This window comes from Mauremys mutica, chromosome 8 (genome assembly GCF_020497125.1).
Source record: "Mauremys mutica isolate MM-2020 ecotype Southern chromosome 8, ASM2049712v1, whole genome shotgun sequence".
Lineage (NCBI taxonomy): Eukaryota > Metazoa > Chordata > Testudines > Geoemydidae > Mauremys > Mauremys mutica.
In genome coordinates this window covers 15,281,189-15,306,637 of record NC_059079.1, presented here as the reverse complement: position 1 = coordinate 15,306,637, position 25,449 = coordinate 15,281,189, and the positions used below count along the sequence as shown (strand labels likewise).

The following is a 25,449-nucleotide window of genomic DNA, read 5'->3' as shown; positions in this document are numbered from 1 at the left end:
CTGAAGCCTGCCTCAATGAATTGTGTGTGATGACCTCGCATCATAACACTTCTCTGTCAGCTGGCAGAAGAGAGAAGAAGTCTAGCTATTAAAGCCCTTCACACAACTATAAAAGTAGGAATGCTAAGCCATACTTTATGCAGACCTTCAGAACCAAGGTAAGAAGAGTGCATTAGAGTGATTGCTGTGGTCTTTTATAGTAGAGTAAATGTTTCAGGTAAAAAAAAGATTCATAGCATTTTAACTGTTGGAAATCCAAACTTAAATCTGTTTTTGAAAAGGGGGAACGTTGGCACCACCAATTCCTCCTTCCTCGCAGGATGTCTAATATTTTTAATTTGCTTGTGGCCAGTCTTAATATGTACGGTAAAATAGTGATTGTGTCCAATTGCTGAAACTTATGTTCATGTTTGCAGCACAGTACAATCAGCTTTTGCAGTGTATTATTTATGTGCACCCCTAGCAGCAGTTTTAAAAGCACTGTACTTTAAACACAGCCACAGCTCATGTATCACAGGGGTTTGACCCTGAGATAATGTGGTACCATAAATTCTAGCAAGCTTAAACTTCAGAGAGAGGTCTGTTTTAATTCTGAATGTCAGATGTTCTTAACAAAAAGCATTAATAATAGTTAACACTTTGCATCTACATAGTGCTTGGCAAACTTTAATTAATGCCCTTAAAACACCCCTGTGAGTTGGGCAAGTATTGCATGCTTCAAATTAAATAAAAATTGCATATGTAAAACTGAGAGGTTAAGTAATCTTCCCAAGACCACTGAGGCAAAAAAAAGATTACATCTTCTGGCTCCCCATTCAATGCTCCAACAACTAGTTCACACAATTCCTGTGTGCACTCTTCTTAACCATATGCAAGGCACAATAATGCCAGCTAAACACTATATGGGTTAGATTTTTCAGAAATAGTTCAGTACACACAATTAGGGACAGTCTCTCTCCCCCCCCCCCCCCGCCCAAGAGCTCTGCTTGCATTTAGACCCCAAAATACATGAGCAGATTGTAAAATAGCTCAACTCTCTTGAAAATCTGATCCTAAGTGTCATATTGGGAGCTGCTGGGGGCTGAACACCTTTGAAAATCTTGCCCTTGTTTAGGTGCTTAAATGGGAGCAGAATTCATTTGAAAATCTGGCCTTTAAAGACATAACTGTGCTCTCTGAGAAAAGTATATAAACATAAGGGTCTGATTTCAGAAAGGGAGACCTTCCAAACAATTTTTAAAAAGGAACAACTAAACCAACCCATATAAACCTGTAGCAAATGTAAGATTTGACATCAAGCACTATATATATATCAACATCCAGTATGTCTTATATTTTTAATATACTGGTCTTCAAAGGCTGTCATAAGCACATGTCGCATAAAGAAGGGGTTCTAGCTCTCTTCCAATTGGGAAAAGCTTGACTTATAAAGTCTTTTTGAGCTGTCATCTATTTTTCCTGTTAATAGGGACATGGTCTGGTTAAAATCATGGCCCAAATTTTCTCACTTAGCTTTGTAAAGTTCAGCACTTAAGTCTGTAGGTAGGTACCTACATAACTGTGGTCTGATTTGCAGTAATGCTGAGCACTCACAATTCCCAATGAAGTCAATGTGAATTGTAGAACAACACTGAAAAATCAGACCATGCTTTTTAGGACCTGAATGCACGTTCTCATGCCAAGCTTTAAGCACATAGATTTGAAATTTTTGGCTAATATTTTTAAAGAATCAGATTTCATGTTCATGCTGCAAATAACACTTGAGGTTAGTAAAACTAACATTTTAACCTACTAATTTATTGTCACACTGGTTATCTTGTTTCTGGTCAGATTATAGTCAATTTTGCTTTTAAATTCTATCATAAACTTGAAATATTTGGACTGCAAACACTGCAGCGTAGGACAATATTTCAATTTAGTTAAAGCTGAATCTCTGACATAAAATTATGCTACCACCAAGAGGTGCTAAAGGTAGCACATCATATTCTCTCATCAGCAATAAGGATAAATTCTGCTCTCAGATCTGCATGGAGGATCTTAACTCTACTATTCTTTTACCCTACCCCTCTACCTCCGCCCCACTAACACAATGGGACTTCTGGAGTTATAAGGTGGGTGCTGACAATGGGATGTGATTGACTCTATATTTTTCATCATGTAATTAGTCTAATTCTGATCTCATACCAGCATTATATCTATTGACATCAATGGGGTTATTCCTGATTTACAAAAGCATAAATGAGATCAGAATCAGGCCCAATGTATTAAATAAATGCACATATCATACATTTTCCCCACAGAATAATAGACTATAAGAAAATAGTTTACTGTTGAGACAGATCCTCAGCTGGTATAAACTGTCAAAGCTCTATTGATGCCCACATGGAGCTCTCCTATTCCCACCAGCTGAGAATCCGTTGCTGTATATCTGCCACTAGTGGTCACTAAACAATTTACTGCTCTGCATCTTGTCCTACTGTGATAGTTCTTCACAAGAGGCCATACAAAATATCATGAGCCTGATTCTGATCTCAGATACACCACTATAAATTAGGGAGTAACCTCTGTGAAGTTAATGACGTTACACCAATGTCAGAGGAGGATCAGGCCCTGCGTTTTGGCAACCTCTGGGACAAGAATTAGCATTCATCTGCCACCCATGTCAGAGGATAATGGATTGTCTTGGTCTGTCCCTAATGTATGCCCCCAAATGGGTGGCTGACTGGTTTCCTGGTAATTTTCAGCAATGAAAGGACAATCATTACCAGTTTTTCACATGTTAAAAATAAATTAAAATAATCTTAGATTAAGAATATAATTATTTCCCCTTTATTTTGTTTCTTTGTTTAAATTAAACTTTCTAGTGGGACATAAATAATTAAATAGAATAAACATTTCAAGACAAAATGGGTCAGCAGCAATATGTGGCTAGCAAATAGAAGAATTAACCTGCAAGGTTAATAAATATATGATGATTCGGTTTGTAGATTGGTCTGATAAACCTGGGAGGGAGTGCATTAACAAGGACATGCACAGCTCAGGGACAGACTATTTCCCTTGCGGCATTCCAACTCTTTTCCCTTTGCTGAGACCTATTTTAGATGTTGGATTTAGTTCAAGTTAAACAGATGGCAGCTCTGTTTCTTTTTTTAAACCACTGGTCACTTAAACTACAAATGGGAGACTCAGGTCAGAGATAAGGATGCAGCTTATCTCAACTCATTTTTTATGGGAGTAGTCTAGCCCCATTATCCACAAGCCCTTTGCACTGCTGAAATCTACCCAATTCTGGGCATCACATTTCCATTGTTTAGAGAGATCACTGCAGCAATCCAACCGGCTTCTAGAAGATGCTTCTCTTTAACCTGCAAAAGCACTTAGACTAGAATTAAACCTCCAAGTGCAGTACAAGAATGTATCACCTTTATCAGGCACTTCTACCAGCACACCAACTCACCGACACCACCTTAGCCCATGTCTGGCATAATCAATCCTTTAGTGAGTGGTTTCAAATATCACGCTGCATAAAGCCAACCCAAATCCTGCAAACGTAGATACGGTGCTTTACTCACGTGAGCAGTGCCGCTTCAGTGGGACAACTCACCTGAGTAAGGCTACCCATGCCCGTCAGCGTTTCCAGGAGCAGAGTCCAAACCTCTCACAGGTACACTGAGGTGAGCAATAATAATCAATGTAAATTGACCTTTTTAAACTTACTTTTCACCTTGTTGCAGTTAATACCTTTACGATAAGGAAGCTATTTGATATTCTTGTATTGAACACTAATATTGAACCTTGCCTCTGCATCAAACATATTTTGTATCATTCATGGGGGCAGAGTGGATTGTTGTGACATTAACCCAAAAGAGCACATCTTGAATATTTAATATTGACTAAAGTCATCTTTCCAGACACTGCATACAAGTGATTTATCAAGACTGTCCCTGGTTTCCTTTGGGCTACAAAAGGCGGGCCTGCATCAGCAGAAAATTATCTATTGATTAAAAAGGGTTAATTCTTAACTATGACAATGAAAGGTAACAAAAGAGGAAGAGGAGCCTGAGTTAAGTTATTTCCTTCACCAGTGATGACAGTTTACTTCTATATTAATGAGCAGTGCACTGGCCACAGACTCCTCCGTTTGGAAAGGGTGTGCTTTTAGTTGCCCCTACGTAAAGGCTGCATACCTGAATGCTCCTCACATACCTCACCATACTTGGGGTATGTTCCTACTTCCACTAAAGTCAACTTGAGTTTTGCTGACATTGACTTCAATGGGAGCAAGAACAGGCCCATGTATTTTTCACAAAAGCAATTTTGTTTCCCATTGGGGCAGATTAGTGAGCAGCCCACTGATCAATGACAACAAAAATAGTTTTTCCTCCTTTCTCGCAGTGATAGATATCACCTTTGGTTTCTAAGATCCATCCGCAGCCCATTTTTATATAAATATAACTAGACTGAACATTGGAGGTTTGTAGAAATATCACTGAGAAAGGAACTGTGAAACAGCAACCTGCAGCCTCTTTTGTTACCTAGAATGTATTGTCTGAGAACAGTCACAAGATCACAACACTTACAAGTGGATAAGTCTTATTAGATCACTGACTCCATTTTGTTGAAAGGGAAGTATATAGTGTTACAATATTTTGTGTAGACATATACAAGAAAATTCATACAGGGAAAAAGTGCTTTTATACCCATGTATTAAATAGATTTTTAAAACCCACACCTTTTGAATATAAGTGGTATTTTTCAGTCTCTCCCTGTATCTAGTCATCTTGTGTAAATAATTTTGCCATGTACAACACTGGCAGTATGGAAACCCAATGTGACAAGACAAAATTCATTACCTGCTTGGCAGTCAGGCTAAGACGTCCCTCCTGCCCCCCAACTGCCTTATGGATATGGGCTGTCCAGCTCCCATTAATTGTAATGGGAACGAAGCATCTAAATCCCTTCCCTGGCTTTGGAAATCACAGCCTTATCACTCAAAAATTACAAAATCTAGCCCTCTTGGCTGACCCAAACACTTCTCTTGTAGCCACTGAATAGGAGATTTCGCTTGGTTCACTCTCTAGAAAGCCTCCAGCCTTCTTTCCCAGAATGCAGGTGCAAACATTTATATGGAGGATCAGAAATGCACCTTTTAGGGATGGATTCTGACATCAGTTACACCACTGTAACCCTGGAGAAGTTCCACTGGCAGCTTCAGAACCTGGCCCTCAGTCTTTGACTCTGCCAGGGAAAAGTCAAAGCCATTGTAGCTGTGGTCAGAGTGGTCTTCCTCTGGATAATTTTGTACAATCTGAAGAATTCCAAAAGGCTGGGCAGGGCAAGGAAGCAATGAAAGCTCTTCAGATGTATTTTTAGTTTATTTAAAATGTGCTAATTTTTATGGACCTATTTCCCCCAGTCAAAAGACAAAGACAGTCTAGGGGGTTGAACAAGACACTCTAATAATGATTACTAAAAGCCTACACGTACCCACTTTCACCCTCTTCCCCAAAGGGCACAGCTGTCTTTTTCTAAGATGCATATCCACAGAAAGATATTAGATTTTGTTTCTACTGCAGGAAAGCTGTTTTTATAGCTAATGGAGATTATTACAATATATGGCCAAATCTTGCAAGCCCTCTGCATTCTGAGTAACCAGTAATTTCAATTAGGGCTTTTAGCTCAGTAAAGCTCCTGCCATTCTAGTCTGGCCTTTTCTTTTGATTTGAAATTTGTCATACTGCATGAAATATACAATGAAACAAAATAAGATCTTAATCTTGCAATTGTCTCAATGTGGGTAGATGCCTGAACTGTATGGAGCCCCTTTGAAATCAAGAGACCTGAATAGGTGCAGAGGTGTGCCCATGTAGAACAACTTGCAGGCTCAGGACCAAGAAAGTTAACACATTAATCTTATTGTGGTAAGATCACATTGCAGGAGTTAGAGAATTTTCCATCTCACTTTATTCAATAAGTAAATATCACAAGAAGATAAATAACTGCTTGCTTGGTAGCGCTATATTTAAATTTCTTTGCTTTATTTACATATTCTTGGGGTGTCATAATGAGGGGATCATTGTCAGATTGTCATCTGACTTTCTGATGTTTTAAAAAAAATGATACACATGATGTCTTGAGTATAGTGGCTAGTATTTTCAATGTCTAAACGTGATATCACTTAATGGCAGCTGCTACTAGAAAAACGCTCATCACTTGATGAGTTTATGCACCCATTTGTGCAATGACTCAACTCAGGCATTGGGACTAATATTGCATGACAACACAGTAACATCAAAGTCTCCCATTTTCTAAATGGCATAAACTGTTGTGTTTTTTTTGTTTTTTTTGTTTTTTTACAGGTTTGCTAATTTAAGTCAGCAGAAGATGAGTCATCTGGAAAAAGACTATAAACATTTGTCCCCTAGGAATCCTATTGTAAGTTCATTATTTTAAAACTTATTTCAATATAAAATACCCAAGCAGTTTATACTTGTTGAGGTCCAGCAGTCAGGTGAGCTTTTCAGAATTTCCATCAGTTACAGTCTGGGAATGCTGGATTTCCCTTCATTCAAAAGTTCAGTTACATAATTAGAAACACATTTGCTCCCTGTTTTTGTATTAGATAAAGCTTAAAAAAGTGAGCGTTTTATTACTTTTCAAAGGAAAGGCTGATAGATAATCCAATTAGGTAAAATATGCAACACATGTAAACAAAGGCTGTGGACTCTGGGGCAGATCCTCAACTGTCATAGTTCCATCAATGGAGCTGTGACAATATACATCAGCTGAGGATCTGCCCCTTTATGTCAAACTTTGATTAAAATAAGAGTTTACAAGTATCCCCCATGAATGTGCTGTGCCATGTGTGTTTTTTAAGTCATACTGCGTTAAAATCTGTTTACTGTGAGGTCATTTTTCAGGGCTGCTGCTGCTGTTTGTAATTCCATTTCCCCTACCTTGGGCTACCGTGTTATCAGTATCTCAGCAGCTAAGCAGGGTGCAACCTGGTCAGTTCTTAGACAGGAGATCTTTAAGGCAAACCCAGATTGCTCCATGAAGTGGTGTTGGATTTTCATCAGGTGGGAGTCTTCCTTCTAGATACTGCTGAACCAGCATCATTCCAGAATGTTAAGGTGGTCTATGCTGCTGGAGAGGTCTGCTCTGATGAGGGGTGTTTTAAGTGGTGAGGCTCTCCTAGTAATTTTTTCACAAGAACAGTTGTTCCCAGTGACCTGGACAAATTCCAGTGGGGGTAATTAACATTCTGTCCATCTTAAATTACTTTGTCACTTAACTGAGTGTGGTATATGACACTTCCTGTCCTAAGGTGTTATGTTGCTGTGTACTATTATTCCTCTCCAGAGGTGGCTGCATTTCAGTGGTGGGTGAAGCAATTCATATATCTCACACACTGCATGTACAAGAAAGATGCTGTACACATTTACAATATCATGACTACAGGAGGAAGAGAATTTTGTCAATAGTTTTGATATTTTATTTTTTTTAAATGTATTCCTCTTAGTTACTTTTAGACTATGCTGTGGCATGAATACCTGGATTCATGCTCAGTTATTTTGCAGAAATACATGTTAGCCTGTCTCTCTTTCTTTTTTCTTGGAAGAGCAAAATTAATAAAAATTAAACCTATGCCTGATTTTTAAATGTGATTGAATCTTCATTAGTTTCTCTGGCTCTGCTGACGTCTGACATTCAAAGTTCTAAGTTCTATTTTTCCCTTTTATCACATCTTCCATAAATAGATCAAATATGTGTGAAAGTGGGTTCATTGATTTGTCAGGAAAGTATATGCCAACTTGGTGTTTGAACTACGAATCAGAGCAAATAAGAAAATTGGCACTTATGATCTTGTTGAGCAATAAGGTATGACAAGCACATGGTGATCGCATAAGATAATGTTTGTCTGATTTTTCTCTGTGGGGAAAAAAAATTCCATAGAATTTTGTCCATCATCATAAACCACAAATACTTTACACCGCTTTCTGATCAAAGTGCAAAATGAAATTGTGGAATTGATGCTAGTCCTCCATCTGTACCCTTTGAAAGTACATAAGACATGAATGACAAATAGCATTACCCACTTTCAGCATATGCCTTAAAACAGATGAACGTCTGTGGAAGTTCAAATTCAGAAGACCCCAATCCTTAATGGGAGTGACATGAAAATTAGAATAACTATATCTCCAGGAGGATAGACTAACTGCTCTGTTATTAGACTAACTTCACTGGCTGATCTAAGAGTAGCCATGAGAAGTGATTATTACCTAAATGCAAGTTTTTCATTGATCTGTATAAATAATACAAGACAAGCACACTCTGTCTCGTGATCCATTATAGACCAGCTCATAACTCTGAATAAGTGAAGCCTGCAAGAAGTGTCAATGACAGCAAGGATTTGATATGCAGTAAGAAAAATTGCACCTGAGTGGTTTCCTCACCACTCACTAAATCAGACTAGCAGAGATGAACATAATGCCGGGTAGATTGGCTTTGTAGCAATGGGAATGTGGGTAATATAGAAAAAAAAATCTGGAAACCTTGGTAAACCCTATGGCTTTCACAGCTTAGAATTGTAGGCTAGGATACTCTAAAGGTATTGTAATAAATGCCTGGCCACCTATGACCTCACAGTGCTCCTCTAGAGCATCACAAGGGTAGAACTCGTATCATGCTGCTCTGAAGCCATGCCCTCTATTTCAGATATTAGCTATAGAGGGCCTACAACACACAGTTGACAGGTAACAATGCCATCCCACAGCAGGCAGTAGTACACATACACCCTAATCAGTTCATTCCAGTATATTTAGGACGTTATTGAGGAAGATGGAGGAGAATAATAGTGGCAGTGGAGGCCAAAGAAATATTTGGACTGCTGAGGCAGAATTTAGGGCTTTGAGTTAGTGGTAATGATGAGCTGGGCAATGTAATGGACTAAGCCATTTACAGCCTCCAGGAAAGAGGCATGATCTACTGGTCTGATCACATGACTGGAGGCAAGAAATCCCCTAATTCTACTTCTGACACTGATCTCATCTGTGGCAGTGGACATGTCACTTAACTTCTGTATGCCTCATTTTCCCCATCTATTTCTGTGGAGATGATTCCTCATGCGGCTGTTGTGTAGTGAATGTTTATGAAGCCGCTTGAAGACAAAATATGCTATTAATAAACTGAATATGTCAATCAAAATATGCATCTACTAGAAATGTATGTTTTTTTTGTTTTGTTTTTTTCTTCTTTTAGGAAGCTCTCAGACATTGGCAACCTCCTTATCACAGTGATTTAAGCTGCCCAATCTGCCTCCAAACAGCTACTTTCCCAGTAGAAACCAATTGTGGACATTTATTTTGTGGTAAGTTTTCGAGAATAGCATGCACAGTGCTTGTGTAAACGAGTATGTACACCACACACATCACTGAAATCTCAGGATGAGTGTACTTGTGGGCCCAGGCGTGAGCCCTCTGAATCCACGGCAGTTCTGCCACTGGGAGTAGGATCACACCCATCTTTGTTAATTTGAAATCACTAGAAAAATCAGCAATAACATTTCTGTTTGCTCACTGCCTTTACGTGTATGAGGCCGTGGAAAGGTTTGACATACCCAACAGATACCACTGAAGCCAGTCTTATATTGATCAATTCCAGTGGAGCCCATGGGATGCAAAAAGGGTAGGAAATACAGATTGTAATAGTTATGCAAAAACAAAGAGTACAAATCCCGCATTCCTATAATGTTACGGTTATGACTTTAAACACAAAGAAACTAAGAAATGTAAAGTTCAATTGATAATGTCACATACATTTCACACATGGGGCCCAATTTTGATCTCACATCCATCTATACAGCTCCCATGGAAGTCAGCTTGAATTACCCCCATATATCTAAGAGAACAATTGGTCTCTCTCTATGGGTATACTTTTAAAATCCACAATTCTCAATGGGATTGTTCTGGTCACATTTACACTGGTATAAAATTGGAGTAAGAGAGATCTGAATCAGGCCCAATATGTGCCATGAGGTGAGTTAAGATGATTAGGAGAGCCTTAACTTCTGGATGTCTTGACTTATGAGTGTGTAAAATGGTAACCTTAATGTTACATAAATACAAGCTTTAATATTCTCCTATTTGATTTAAAGTAGTGGGGGGGAAGCTTAAATACCAGCGTGATTCTCCAGTGCTGAACTGAATTAAAATGCGATGTAATTATTAACTTTAAACGAATTACACTGGTATAAAACTGGAACAATCTATGAACTGATTTCATGATGTACTTCCATGTTTGCATAGGCAAAAAAATTTGCAACTATTCCACTCTGGCTGTGTAAAGGGGCCTTAAAGCAGATGTAAATTATATTTACATCCAACTGACACTTTAAGCTCCCTTGACAGTACCAGAACGGTATAAAGAAACTTTAGTGTAAATGAGAATAAGACCATCAGACACTAATGCTGTGGCAGGGGTGGAGGACACACACACACCATAAGCATGTTCTTAAGAGAGTTGTGGGACCATCTTCTCCTAGAACATCATCACATCCACTACTATGTGCTTTGGAAAGAAAACAGATCTCAGTAGTAGATGTGGGTAGGTGCATGGAAATGTGCTGGAAGATTTATTTTCTATTACAGAAACACTTTCTAGAAACAAAAATATCATTGTTCTGCACAGCTTGTTCAAGAACACTACCTCCATCTTCACAATAAAAAGCACAGTGCAAATAAATAATTTATCAAAATCAGGGAGCACATCCTAGGAACCAGCCACTATATGAGAGTCTACATGGGAATACTTGAGGATTCTCCTTGTATGGGTTGGGTTGGTGTACATGCATTGCTTGATAAAATGCACATGCACACAGAAAAAGATCTTGAATTTAATCCAAGCCAAAACAAATCTGAGCAAAACATATGGCCCCAACACATGTTTCAAATAATATCAGACAAGCTGCATTATACAGATTTTTTTTTCAAATGAGGAGAAAGATGTAGCAGTGAAGAACAATATTATCATCTTTTCCTCTTCGCTAGACTTATTTCCCTTTCTTTCTTTAGACTTTGTTTTCCTCCAACCGTATAATCATTTATTCTTCAAAAACATGATCCCACCCCAGTATTGTGCACATATTGTAAAATACCTTATTTATATAGAATCGGCCCCTTGCACAATGCCTGCTTTTCATGTCTTAAATGAAAAAAAAGTGCAGCATAGGCCTAAATCTGCCCTGACTGAAGTCATTGGAAAAATGCCCACTGGCTTCCATCAGGATTAGGTCAATGCTGAGCACTTTTGATGAATCCCCCACTTTGACACAATTTTTTTTTTTTTAAAGTGTGGTCAACCCATAGCTTTTCAAGCAGATTAACCGGAGATTTACAGAAAAATCAGAATTTATTTTTATTGGTAATTCATACAGTTCTTCCCTGAGTTTTCATTTTCAGATTCATTTTGAACCATATGTTCAGGAAGTTAGGAGGAAAACTGATCTTGAACCAATATTTTTTTTCTAATTACCAATAACCAGAGAGTATTTCAGTGAAGCCCCGTGAACTCCCTCAAAAAGCAGTGTAGCAAACTTGATTAAAACGGGATTTGGTCTAATTTATGAAAACACACTGACACACAAATACCTGAACTTCAGAGGGGTTTTTCCCTTCCTGCAATCCTTTACAAACGATTCAACAGGCAACACTTTTAATTGCCATGGGTTGCTTTCTTTAAAAGCCATTGGAAAGCTAAGGTTTGATTGTGCACTGAGATCCTGTTATCTTCAGGAGGGGTTGGCATAAAGCAATCTGCCCACATGGATCCTAGTGCAGGATAAGGGCTTAAATGGCCAAAGCAACCTCTGAAATCCAACATGAAGTTTTTTCTATCTGAGCTTTGCACATGCAAAAACTTGGAGCTGGGTGCCGGGCTGAATTTATACAAACAACACGGGATTTAGATCTAGATGCTGTCCGTTTTCAAAACTGAGATTTTTGCACATGCAAACAAGAAATAAAGGCTGTAAAAACAAACAAACAAAAAACCTGCACTCAAACAAAAACAAATGTTAAATATTGCAGCCATTGTTTCAGAAATTGGGGTGAGGCTCCCTTGCAAAAAACAAAATACCCCAAAAAATTTTGGGCCAAATTTAATATCCCTAAGAGCATGTCTATTATATAATATCCCTAATAGCTATATATTTGATTTCATATGCATCAGTTAAAACATTGTTTCCCATATAGCCACCCTTCTGAAGCATGATCCTAAAAAAGAAAGTATAATTACTGATTTTTTTCCTAAATTGTGGGCTCCCAAAGACTTGATATTGTAGGGTTGCTCAGGAGTGCCCACGGGCTGGTACAGGTTATTTTTAAGAATAAAGATAATTAAAGTACAGTTCTGCTCTATAAAATGACAATCAAAATGGCATTTTGGGGTTCCACGGTTATTTTCACTGGTGTTCATAGCAAATCTGATCAGTGTACAAGTTAAAAGATTTGTTTTTCTCACAGTCAGGCTGGCAAGCAGAGCGTGGGATCTGAAAGTCAAGCTGGGCTCTTTCTGGGTTTCGAGCTGTTATATCAAATACTGCCCTCAGCAGCGCTTGTGCAATCACTCTGTCCTCAAACTGTGGCCTGAGTTATACCTGTGCAATCCTCTGTCTTCAGTGAAGTTGTGCTGGTGAAACTGAGGACATAATATAAGGACAGAGGCGTTGCCTTGATGGGCATGCAATTGGAACTTACCCATTCTGTTGACGACGAGGACAGAACAGAATCCAGCAACTGTGGCAGTTCCATAGAGATGACAGCAATAAAAAGGAGTAAAAAAATTTTTAGTCACTAAGAGCCAGTTTCTCATCCCCTTATTCATGGTGTTGAGCACCTTATTCCAAAAAAGTGGCCCTGTGGAGGTCAATGGGGCTCCTTTTGGAGTCGGGTCCTATTGTACTTCAGAGTCTCACCTGAAAGACACAGATACGTCTCTGAAAACACAGAAGGAGCAGTGCCATTTTTTAGACAGTCACTTTTCAGAGTGGCATCTAGGCAGATATAAGGGGAGGAAAGGGGGCTATTAACTTAGCTGGTCTCCCTGCAAATCCTTTTTACCTAAATATTCTCCAGACCATATGCCTTAATATATCAATTTTGCTTTTTGTAGGTTCCTGTCTAATTACATACTGGAAACATGGTTCCTGGTTAGGAGCAATAAACTGTCCTCTCTGCAGACAAAAAGTAAGAGTAATTTCTATTCTATCCATCGCTTTTTGACAGTTAGTGAATTAAGAGCAGAGATACCAAGGGTAATATTTGTACAGCCTCTTATTTTCTAGCATCTCAAAACCCATTTAGGCTGGAATGGCACTACAGTCATTTGCCTCTAGCATCTGAAGCCTGTCATATCAGGGAATGCTGTAAAATATTAAATGTGCTTTCTCTCCCCCACCCCCCCTCGCATAGTTGTTGAATCTCTGGCATAAATATTTCATAAAACCAAGACAGAACTTCTTATCCTCATCTGACCCTTGCCAGAGGCTGCACATTATATTGAGAGAACATCCACTCCTTTCAGAAGGAGAGGGTTTGCATGTAAGAAATGGACCCACTGACGAAACTTGGAGCCAGACAAAGGTCATTGTGACAGAAATACTGACAGGCATACTAAATTGCAGTGGAGTAATTTTCTTCATGCTGCAAGACCTGCATCGCTTTACATTCGGCTGTATAGTCCTAATGCTCATTTTTGTTTTCCACGGGAAGGTGATTGTTCTGTATAATGCCTCTTGTGAAAATCAACAAGATAAGCCAAGCAAGCAGACTGTACGTGACATCAGAGATTACAACAAGCGTTTCTCTGGCCAACCTCGACCTGTAAGTGTGGATATTTCTACATCCGCTTAATTAGCCCTGTCCCAAGCTGCAGTGGGTTGAAAGAGACTGAACAGTGTAAACTAATTGGTCACTATGGGAGTTCCGTCTTTGGGTGTTCACATGTGTGTAGCTTTGTAAGGAAGTCGTGCCAGTTACAGCAGGGCTCAACATTCCTATTAGCCAGGTGCCCTGCGGCAGGTGCTTCTGACCAGGGTGCTTAGGTCCCTGCTCAGTCATTCTGGAAGGGAGGGGAAAACAAGTGGGGAGATTAGGCAAGGGAGAGAAAACTGAACTAGAGATGGGCCAAACTGGAGTATGTGGCTCAGCTTTGAACCCCAGGATCTCAGCTTGCCTCTAGGGGTTCGCTTCTAAGTCCGATCCAAAACCAGAAGGGAGTTATCATATTTCTGCCTGGAGGTGGCCAGACTCTCAGGGGTGAGGCTAGCATGGCTGTTCACAATGTCTACAGTGTAAACTACCCACTGAGGCCAAAATCCCAGCAGGCCTGGAGGCTCAACAGGCAATGGGAGGGCTGTGTAAGATGAAGGCTAGACGTACATGTGCTCTATAAGTCATGCTCATTCCTTGCTAGACAACATACATTTCCTGCCTTAGGCAGCTCTTCCTTGCCTCCTGGTGGAGGGCCTGCAAAGGGCTACAGATCTTACTTTAGCCTCTGGGCTGGAGGTTATTTCTTCAGGTTAATAGTTTCCTTACTTTGTTAAATCATTAAAATGGCCAAGGGAAAATCCAGATATTATATTTCCTCTTGTATATTTACTCCAGGCATGGCTCAGTACATAGTTTATCAATTTAATATACTAACAAGGCAACGGAGCATAGCAGGAGCTAGTGATTGCCTGTACTGTATGAAAAACTGGTTATCTTAAAGGGTCACTGGGTATCTTGGTATCATAGTACTAGGGTGACCAAATAGCAACTGTGGAAAAAATGGGACAGGGGGTTGGCGGTTATAGGCGCCTATATAAGAAAGTCACAAAAAACGGGACTGTCCCTTTAAAAACGGGACATCTGGTCACCCTACATAGTACCTGCTATTACCAGTAGGGGCTCGGTCCTATGGTCTCTTTATATTTACCTCCCCATGCCTGGAGTTTGCCTGAGTAACGACTGCTGGATTGGGCTGCCAAGGCCAGATTCTGAAAAGAGCATACAGTCTCCCATTGAAGCACTCCACACCCACACCCGAGATGACATTTTCAAAAGAGATCAGCAGTCAATACAATTGTGTGCCCTTTAAAAATCCCACCACCACATATAAGGCATTGTTTTGAAAGTCTTTTATTTTGATATCTGAGTGGGAGCTGAGCTCTTCTGAAAAAATCTGTTTCTGAATCTTGGAAAATAAGTGAATAGTGTAGCTGGACTTGGACATTAGAGGTAAATCTTGCGATTAAGAAATTTTAGACTAAAAACATTGATTAGAAGCTTATCTGGTAACCAAAAAAGCTCCATGAATTAGAGTTAGAGAAAATAATATCACTTCATAACCCAATGCAACTGAATATTTAGTTTGCAGATTACCTTTATGACATGCCGCTACTCCTAAATCTTGCCTTAAGAGGAATCTTCACCCTGGGCGGTCTCGTATGGATCTTCTGCCTAAGAATTGTTGTTTGCTCCTTTGGGACCATCATGTGCTTAACTTCCCGATTTGACGTGATGCATGAACCTCTTTGTGGAATCCTTGCAGCAGTCGATGACCTAGTTGTCGTTTTCCTCCTCTTAATTTGCATGTTTAACATTTGCCAGCAAATGGAATCAGAAGATATAAATATGGCAAGTTCTACAACTCAGACCATGCTGTCGGAATCCTGATAGACTCAAACTTCTACTTCTTCATGAGCCTTCATCAGACTGTGTCAGGCTTCTCCATGACTCTGGGGGCAGCATGCGATGGACTGATTTTTTTGTTTGTTTTTGTTTTGAAGAACATTCTAACATTGACCTATAGTAGAATAAGACTCAGTACACTTGCCATGGCCAAGTGATTAATTTGTGCAAATGCTCACAAGCCTAGGTTATTAATACAGCTATGTATTTACTAGGTTCCTGTATGGTGAAGCAGACTTTTATGTGACTTCCCTTAACATGCAAGACCTGAAATGACAGTGTCTGGGAGCTACGTGTAACCCACACACCTCCTGGGTGTGGTGCTCTGTCCCATGTAGTGGCACCAAGACCACTTAGAGAGAGAATAATGAGTCTGCTCTACATCCTTAGCTAAGAGCCATATGGCTTTTAGCTCATGCACTAGAGGCTCATTCTCTAAGCTTCTGAGGTTTGATCCCGCCCACCGACAAGTGGAGTCTGCTGGTGTTACATATGGCCTAAAATTACAAAGCCGGTCACTTTATACCTGAACATTTTTTAAGAAACCACTTTTCATCTAACTAGTTGCATCTCAGTTCGGGTTTACTATAATGTAATCTCGAGACCCTACATAGTCTTATTACTGTAGAACTTTCTAAGACACCACGAGTGTGGCATGGGGAATAAAATGTCAACTACGTGGTTCCTCTAAGAGGTCATCTGTAGGTGCTTTGTGCCAGCAATGCTTATTATGATAAGCTCATCCATCGGATTACAAACTTTCCCAGGTATCTGTTTAACAATTGTAATCTTGATGTTAAACAGACAATATGAATATGTTCATAATATTAGCTTGAGTCAAAATACAAAATGAAATAAAAGTACTCTAGAGAGAGTGAAATAAAAAGGGATTGAAAGGATTATGCAAGGAATCTGAACAAATCTTTATCCAACTCTCAAATATATGAACACAAGGTACATTTTTAGCAGCTTCCTTAAGCTCTGTGCATCTGAGTTTTAACAAAGTCAGCATTGTTATTCATTTCCTGTAAACTTTGTATGCTCCCTGTAGTTTCCTTGTAAGTCCCTGTACTAGTTCAGCAAAAAACATCAAGGCCAAATTTATGATGATATAAATAATAGGAAGCCCATGATAGTCTTGTTTTTTTTTTGTTTTTTTTTTGCTAGTAGTTAAAATTATTGGGATACTGCAAGAAAACACTGCATTCTGTCCATAGATAATCTGTGATATGTATTGAAAATAACAGAACTACTCTTCACATGTTACTTGTATGTGTGTATATATATAAATATGAATATTTATTGTTTACAATATACTGGTCTCTAACAGTCATATTTGTGGGATTTTTTGGGGGTGACGTATTTTCAATTGACATAACTTATCATCCTCTTGAAGTTCATCCTATCCTATACCAATATTGAACCCCACTTTTCCCTGTGTTTATGTTCCCCCCACTTTATACCCTTCAACTGTCATTGGTTTTAACTATGAACTCAGAAAGCATAGATAGATACTCATACTAAGTACTACGGAGTGGGCAGCACCTGCTTTTCCATGAGCTGCAAGGCAGGAAATATATTGTCTTTTCTTTTTTTAAAAAAGTTGCCAGATGTTTTTGAGCACTGACTACTAACATTAATTTTTTTTTCAGAAACTGGCTGTTATTTTTAAGGTATTTGGAGTATAATTTTGTCATCAGGTGACTCCTGTTTGCACATACTAAAGAATGGAATTTCCATTAAGCCAAGTGAATAAAGTTGGGATCACATTTCATATAAATGTACTATAATTATTGCTGTTGTATAGTAAGGGCTCAGCGTGAGTGGCCAAAGAATAGGCTGGGAGTTTAGGAGTTAAAAATGTTGTCACTGGTGATCTAGAATAGAGTCACAATTAGTTTGCATGGTTGGCTGTGCGCTTTTTTTTAAGGCTGATAAGATACCTCTGTCTCTACCTCCACCTCTGTTCCCCTTTCATGGTGAATGCTGTCTCCTTTTGCTTTTTAAACAGGGTTAAAACCCTAACTTGCCAGGCACTGCTGTTCAAACAATAACAAATACACAAATCATGGATAAGTAACAGAATGTTTGTTTCTCCTATGAAACTCTTAGTGAAGTCATTGGGGGTGCTCAGATTCTTGCAGGACTGGGCCCTCATATCTCACAAGGGAGCCCTGTTTCTCTTTGGTTTACAATACACAGCATGGGAAGTCTTTTGTGCAGACACAAATGCAGGACTGTGCCTCTCCTGCACTTACGATACATCGGGGCTCCATGCTCAACACTCGCAGTTTCATGTCTCCTGTGTCACCAAACACAGACCCTGTCTATGATGTGAGGATGGGCACGGATTCATATGGACAGCTTCATTGGTGGTTATATGAGAAGCAGCCAGCAGATGTTTTATTAGCATCTGAGAGTCATGGAAAGGTACCTGCATTATAAACATGCTTTAAAAAAAATTGCTTCAGCGCAATCTGATCTTTAAATATTAATGGCTGGCTGTTTTTCCATCTTCAAAATGATTGGTGCACATTAAGGACGAATCACTTGCCATAGATAAAATGGATTGAGTTATCGGACAGCCAAGTGTCTGACACTGCAAGGAGGGGGAAATCACCCACATAAAAAGCAATGCCCATTACACTTTTTCCCCTTGAAATTACTTTTGAAATTTGTGGTGTATCAGAGAGGAAAAAACCAAACCACAAATTCCAGGTCACAAGCATGTTTCGAAAATATCAGCACCCAGACAGAAATGCTATCATCAAATTTTACACTCCGGACAGTAGGAGTTTACCTGAAAATTCAATGTCAATCTTAACTGTATCAGAGGAGTGGTGCTAGAATTAAACGGAGCAGTAGGCCTCCTTTGCTAGTCATCTTATGAAACAGTACAGCAGAATCCATGTTAAAAATGCAACAGCCTTTCTAGCCTAGCCACTAGTGGTTTGCTTTGGTGAGCCAATTAACTGCTTTCTTCTGCTTTTCCAGCTCATGGTCATTACCTGAGTGTTGGCCCTGGTGCCATGTCTGGTTTTTTTTTTAAACTGGAGTCAATGGTCATTTATAGCAGTGCTTCTCAAACAGGGGTCTGGGGCAGGTTTCAGGGGGTCCACTGAGCCTGGCCGGCATTAGACTCGCTAGGGCCCAGAGCAGAAAGCCAAAGCTCCGCCATGCAGGATTTCAGCCCAGGGCCCCAGACCCCATCACCTGGCACTGAAACCAAAGATTGAACAATTTAGCTTCGCAGTACCCCTTGTAGTGTGGGGCCCTGGACAATTGCCCTGCTTGCTACCCGCTAATGCCGGCTCTGGCTTTTATATGCAGAAAAAACGTTGTTGTGGAGTTTTTATAGCATGTTAGGGGGGGCTCAGAAAGAAATAGGTTGAGAACCCCAATCTATAGTCCAAGGGCGTGCAGTGGCTTGGAAGATTACTCAGTGCAGCAGCACGTAGTGAAAGTACTAGATTTTTAAATTAAAATGAGAACAATTTTGTTTTAAATTGAATGACAAAGAGACAAAATTCCTATGAACTTTTAGTTGTAAACCCCTGGAAATTCTGTGATCCCTGTTGTTCCCAGACTATATGATTGTTGATTATACGCCTTGCATGATGGCTTTATACTCTCTCTGATGTTCAGCAAGTTTCAAAAACACTTCATACTTCTTGTCATAAAATCTGTGTAAAAAAAATTAAACAAATTTAAAGTTCTGAAGCAGTTTAAATACCCCACAATATTCATGTTTACTCTAGCCAGGGAAGCACCAGAAGTGGTTTTGATTCAGTTATAAATGACAAGTTTTATTGGCAGTAGAGTCCTGTGTTTTGCCAGAGCTGAGTTTTTACCCAGACAAGTGATTTCAAGTTATAATTATACCTTTCGGTTACCCTAAGCCTAGCTTTGATTTTCAGACACACTTTCCTATGGCAGAATTCTCTGCGGGTGTAAATGAAGGCAAGTCCATTGACCTTAATGGCATATTTCCCATTTACACCCACCAACAGAGAGAACTTAGCCCCAAGGGCCTAATCCTTTTCAAATATGACTAATACCTCCCCTACGTTTACTCAAATCCTCCCTGCTCTTTGTGCTGTCTCATGCTAAGCGATACTGGTTACTCCTTCTTCCCCAGCTGCCAATGAAGATGAGAGAGAGCAAGATTTTCACCCTACAAGCCTGGAGAAAACTAAAGCAGTGGCTGCATCACAAACAGTAATTTATTAATTTCCCTCTAGCTGAAAAATGTTTTGCTCTCTGACTGAGTGTTCTTAAAATTTTGATTTGTCCTGCATTTTACCATAAACCTCTTCACTTTCCCTCAGCAACAGAGGGACAAACACTTACTTCACTTTCTAAGGGTACGTCTACACTATGGGACTATTCCGAATTTGCATAAACCGGTTTTGTAAAACAGATTTTATAAAATCGAGTGCGCGCGGCCACACTAAGCACATTAATTCGGTGGTGTGCGTCCACGGTCCGAGGCTAGCGTCGATTTCTGGAGCGTTGCACTGTGGGTAGCTATTCCCTAGCTATCCCACAGTTCCCGCAGCCTTATTTCCGGGTTGAGATCCCAGTGCCTGATGGGGCAAAAATCATTGTCGCGGGTGGTTCTGGGTAAATGTCGTCAGTCAGAAAGCAACGGCAGACAAGCATTTCGCGGCTTTTTTCCCTGGATTGCCCTGGCAGATGCCATAGCATGGCAATCATGGAGCCTGTTTTGCCTTTTGTGACTGTCACCGTATGTGTGCTAGATGCCGCTGACAGAGGCGATTCAGCAGCGCTACACAGCAGCATGCTTTTGCTTTTGCATGACAGCAGAGATGGTTACCAACCATACTGTACCATCTACCAATCCATAAATTGGTAAAAAGATGATCATGGTTACCAGTCCTTTTGCACTGCGCCATCTGTTGCTGTCATAAGTGCCCCTGGCTGCTCTTAGCCAGGGGCGCAAAAGCCAAAATTGGGAATGACTCCCTGAGTCAATCCCTCCTTTATGGTATAAAAAAACAGAATCAGTCCTGCCTAGAATATGGGCAAGTGTACTAGAGAACCACTGTATCATAGAACCAGAGAGCACAGCTGCTCTGTGTCAGATCCTGCAGGAATGATGAGCTGTATGCTATTCACAGGGGGTGCTCCTGCAACAACCCCACCTGCTGATTCCGTTCTTCCCCCAGCCTTCCTGGGCTACCATAGCAGTGTCCCCCCACTTGTGTGATGAAGTAATAAAGAATGCAGGAATAAGACACAGTGACTTGTTAGTGATAAATGAGTGGAAGGCAGCCTCCAGCTGCTATGATAGTCCAGACAGGACATTAAGGTGTGTGGAGGAGAGGAGCCCAGCATCCTGCTGCTAGTCCAGGGGCAATTGAATCTTTTCTTTACACATGAAGGGTGGGGGCTGATGAAGCTCAGCCCCCTGTTGCTATGATGAAGACGGTTATCAACCATACTGCACCATCTACCATGAAAAATTAGGTGCACATGACATTGGGGGACCTGACAGATGCTAGTCGGCATGGTTACCAGTCCTTTTGCACTGCACCACGTGCCAAAAAGCTCATGATGATGAGGATGGGTACCAGTCATATTGCACCATCAGCCACCCATAGTGGGAGAGGTGGGAGCAAGGATGTTGGTGTTGACTGCTGCAGCATTGCGTCTATCTGCAGCATTCAGTAAAGATAGGGTGACATGTTAAATAGTCACGAGAGGATTTTTTCCCTTTTACTTCTGGGGTGGGTGGGGGGGGTGTACATTGCCAAGCTATGCCCTGAACCACCATGGACACTGTTTGTTTGACCCTAGAGGCACTTGGAGCTCAGCCAAGAATGCAAATGCTTTTCGGAGACTGCAGGAACTGTGGGATAGCTTGAGTCCTCCAGTCCATGAGCATCCATTTGATTCTTTGGCTTTCCGTTACGCTTGTCACGCAGCAGTGCGCTGAGTCCCTGCTATGGCATCTGTCTGGAGAATTTTTAAAAATGATTCTGAATTTCGTCTTCTATAACGGAGCGCTGATAGAACGGATTTGCCTGCCCTTACTGCGATCACATCCGCATGGTCCATGCTGGAGCTCTTTTTTTATTTTGATTTCGGACTGCATCGCCACCCGTGCTGATCGGAGCTCCACGCTGGGCAAACAGGAAATATTCAAAAGTTTGCGGGGCTTTTCCTGTCTACCTGACCACTGCATCCGAGTTCAGATTGCGGTCCAGAGCGGTCAGTGGTGCACTGTGGGATAGCTCCCGGAGGCCAATACCGTCGATTTGCGGCCACACTAACCCTAATCCGATATGGCAATTCCGATACTAGCGCTACTCCTCTCGTTAGGGAGGAGTACAGAAACCGGTTTAAAGAGCCCTTTATATGGATATAAAGGGCCTCTTGGTGTGGATGGGTGCAGCGTTAAATCGGTTTTATGCTCCTAAAACCGGTTTAAACGCATAGTGTAGACCAGGCTTAAGCTGTATGAAAAATCAGACTGGATAGTACATGGACCTGAGTATCTACAAAGCAGGACAGTATATTAATTTATTTGTAGATCTCCTAACAGGCCTGCAGGTGGCGCTCACACACTTCTACTGCACATTCATCGCCTGCTTCACAGAACTGCTGTCTAGTTTAAGGCTAGTGATAAGGTTTAGGCATTTTTACTCAATGGAATAGCTCAGAGCCTTGATGCTACGGTGATGGATGCCTTTGAAATACACAGCTGGAATGGAGCTATTCCATAATGCAGGTCCTTAACTAATTCAGCATCTCAGAAATGTGTATCCTTTTCTTTCACTTGAAGACAGCTGTGGTATATGGAGATTATCCTGCTAGTTTTTTAACCCTGGGTAAAATTTTCAAAAGCACCTCAGTGACTTAGGAGCCTACACCACTTCTGCAAGTAGGGCCTAGGCTCCTAAATCATTTAGGCACTTTTGAAAATTTTACTCCATGCCTTTTTATGCTCCATTTGTGACATTTCCCTGCCAACATACAATGTAAATAGAGAGAGAGCTGTTATTGCATTCAAACAGGGCTAGAGGCAGAGAGGCATATACTTTGGTTGAAGTGAGTTCTTCACTCTCATCAATAGATACTTAAAAATCAAGATTACCTTTTATCCCTGTGGTCTGGCTGCACGATTTTCCCGATTTTTCCCATTCTCTCCATGGCCGCCTGTTAAAAGATAAATACAAGCTGGAAATGCTTACTTTAATTTAAAATACTTTTTGACAAGAACAAAGTGTTCCAAAAAACCAATCAGAACATTACAAATGTATTTTGTTTCAGGTTAACAGACCAGATGTCTTAAAATATGTTCAATCCTATTATACAGCAGTCAGGCGAACAACGTACAGTACTATAGACTCTTCAATGAGGCAAAAATCTGTTCCTTTTTCTTATTAAGAGTCTGGGGAAGAGCAGACTCTCTCTTATTATTTATGGTAACTAGAGGAAATGTTACACACATCCCTGGGGAGCTGATTTCTCTAATAAAGTGGTATTTTAGAAGAGATCTCTTAATCCCTTTTCCGAAGTATCGATTCCCTGAAGCGAGGCAGGCCAAAATGTGCTCCAGAAGCCAAATGTAACTCATGAAGTTCTGCAGTATAGCTCGCAGCTGCCCTCATCTTCTAGTACTGAGCTGCAGCAGGCAGAGCTCCATCCTGATTGGGGTAAGGTCAAAGCAAAGCCAGGTTTGGAGACTCCCGTGTTCCTGGAAACGGATCCTCTTGGGCAGTCATGCTGCAATCAATAGGGCTCCCTGCAGGTGTCAGGGTCTGCGGAGAAGGATTGCTTTGCAGGACTGAGGAATAATTTGGGGGGACTCGCACAAGTAGTCCCATTGGAGTTGAATGGATTCATCACCTCATGACTGAAGGAAACAAAAATGGCAGGGGCTGTACTATTTCAAAGCACAACATTAGAGCTACAGCCCACAGACAGTTCAATGTCAAAGAGCCAAAGAATCATATAGCTCTAATCAGAACACTGCAGGCTTTTTAATTGCCCAAGCAGGAGCCTCAATCTGCCCTGTTATTAGTGCCTGTAGCACACTGCTCAGAGGGCCAGGTGGCCTAGTGGTTAGTGCACCCAGTTTCCAGTCTCTTGATTCCCAGGCAGAAGGGGGGCAGAGATGTCTGGCCCCTACCCCTAGGCAAAGGCATCACAGTTTTGTCCCCTTTGGGAGCTTGCTCTCAACCAGGTGTGGAATGGGGGACCCGGGCTGGGCCCTCCTTCTCCACCAGGTCCTGGCTCAGGGTCCTTTTGGGGAGCTGTACCAGCAGAGTATGTTTAGATCAAAACTATTTAGGCTCATCTGTGAGCCTACCTATGCACACACATAAAGCAAGGTCAGCTCAGATAGATATGGAACTCCCTAGAGAACACCTCAGAGTGCCATTTCTGAGGAGATAATGCAGTCTCTTCCCACAGACACATGAGGGCTCGGAAACCACCACACACCAGCCAGGCTATGATCCTATAGGGAAGGTTTGATGTCCTTTTTGGCAAAAAAAACCCCACAAAAACAAAAAAAAACAAAAAAAAACAACTCCTCCGGGTTTTATGTAAAAAAAGGGCTACTTTCTCCCCCTATTTTCTGTTCTGTAATAGGGGATATAAACTCAACCATTGCTTGGGATTACATAGCCTGTATCTTACAAACTCTGTAGTAAACTGATGAAAGAGGTTGTGTGGAATTTGTAGTCTGTATGTGACATAAATAAACAGTAAGAAGATACTAAATAAAGAACATTCTCTCTGTTATAATTTATAGTATAACATTTTCCCCCATAAATGAGCCCTCTCTGCTGTACAGTACAAATACACCACCATGGGAAAGCTTAAGGGATATACATTTTGTATCAACCTTGTTTGTATTCCTATGCAGCTTTGTACTTCTAGCTATCTGATTTGCATCCCCAGTTTCACTGCAGGTGAATATTGAACCTGGAAAAGGAGGCTGCACTATTGAAAACTCATCCCCAAAAAGAAAAGCACAAGCAATTAACTCAGTGGAGTGACACTAGTCCAGAATTTGCCCCATGACCGTTTTTCCAGCTGTTCCATGGGACAGCACCCTAAAGTTACAATCCTTCTCCAAAGTTTGAGGTCTCCCTTTTTCCTCAGAGTTGAGTTTCCCTCTCCCAATCCCGTGACTTCCCCTATTTTTAAATATGCCAGTTTCAGCCTGAGGAGTGCTGGAAGCTTCTCCAGGGGGGCTGGAACCATTTGTATAGTGGGGGTGCTGAGAGCCATTGAATCAAACTGTAAACCCTGTACATGATGGAAATCACTTCAAGCCAGGGGGTGCGGCAGCACCGCCAGTTCCAGCACCTCTGTTGCTTCCTGAGCACAAGTGGCTTTGAACTGAGTGTGTGGCTGTGTGATGCCTTTGGGCTTGGGTGGGGAGGGTACCATGATTATAATGGGAGTCAGAGAGCAGAATGGAGTAAGGTGTCCTTACTGAAAAACCTGAAAACAGGTTCTGGCTGCAGTTTAGTTTCTGAACTGATTCACCCACCCTGACAATACATGTCTTATGTTTTGAAAAACAGAGACTAAAAGACAGCTTGGGTGCCAGCTTCCTATCAGGTAAACACTTTTGTATTTTTAAATACATCGGAGTCACATTAATCAATATTTAGGTTTGTTAGTGATTTATATATAGTGTAAACTGATCACAGTCATTGTGACAACAAAGCAA

At 40.8% G+C, this 25,449-nt stretch overlaps 2 protein-coding genes across 11 annotated transcripts in view; one reads left to right on the top strand and one right to left on the bottom strand.

The window, feature by feature from the left end:
* Window positions 1–70: 70 nt before the first annotated feature.
* Window positions 71–16,252, top strand: LOC123375527 (E3 ubiquitin-protein ligase RNF170-like). 2 transcript variants are annotated; one of them, XM_045026490.1, is made up of 6 exons: window positions 71–158; window positions 6,360–6,435; window positions 9,262–9,370; window positions 13,171–13,244; window positions 13,770–13,880; window positions 15,414–16,252. In XM_045026490.1, exons 1-6 carry the CDS (start codon window positions 121–123, stop codon window positions 15,717–15,719), a joined length of 714 nt encoding a protein of 237 aa, XP_044882425.1. In that variant the 5' UTR covers window positions 71–120; the 3' UTR covers window positions 15,720–16,252. The 2 variants fall into 2 exon arrangements, with proteins under 2 accessions (XP_044882425.1, XP_044882426.1); XM_045026491.1 differs by lacking the exon at window positions 71–158 and adding an exon at window positions 5,796–5,921.
* A 747-nt stretch (window positions 16,253–16,999) lies between these two features.
* FGGY (FGGY carbohydrate kinase domain containing) overlaps window positions 17,000–25,449 on the bottom strand; it is a 372,408-nt gene continuing 363,958 nt past the window's right edge. For all 9 annotated transcript variants that reach the window (XM_045026483.1, XM_045026482.1, XM_045026479.1 and 6 more), the window contains 2 exons: window positions 22,855–22,916; window positions 17,000–19,417 (listed from right to left, as the gene is read on the bottom strand). In XM_045026483.1, coding sequence (XP_044882418.1) covers window positions 19,336–19,417; window positions 22,855–22,916 — 144 coding nt within the window. In that variant the 3' untranslated portion in view covers window positions 17,000–19,335. The remainder of the gene's footprint in view (window positions 19,418–22,854; window positions 22,917–25,449) is intronic.

What these genes read in the sequence shown, in the direction of transcription:
- LOC123375527 (XM_045026490.1), top strand. Translation starts at nt 121, where the DNA reads ATGCTAAGCCATACTTTATGCAGACCTTCAGAACCAAG. An exon ending in TGTCCCCTAGGAATCCTATT is followed by an intron (nt 6,436 to 9,261) that starts GTAAGTTCATTA and finishes TTCTTCTTTTAG; the next exon opens with GAAGCTCTCAGACATTGGCA. An exon ending in TTGTGGACATTTATTTTGTG is followed by an intron (nt 9,371 to 13,170) that starts GTAAGTTTTCGA and finishes TGCTTTTTGTAG; the next exon opens with GTTCCTGTCTAATTACATAC.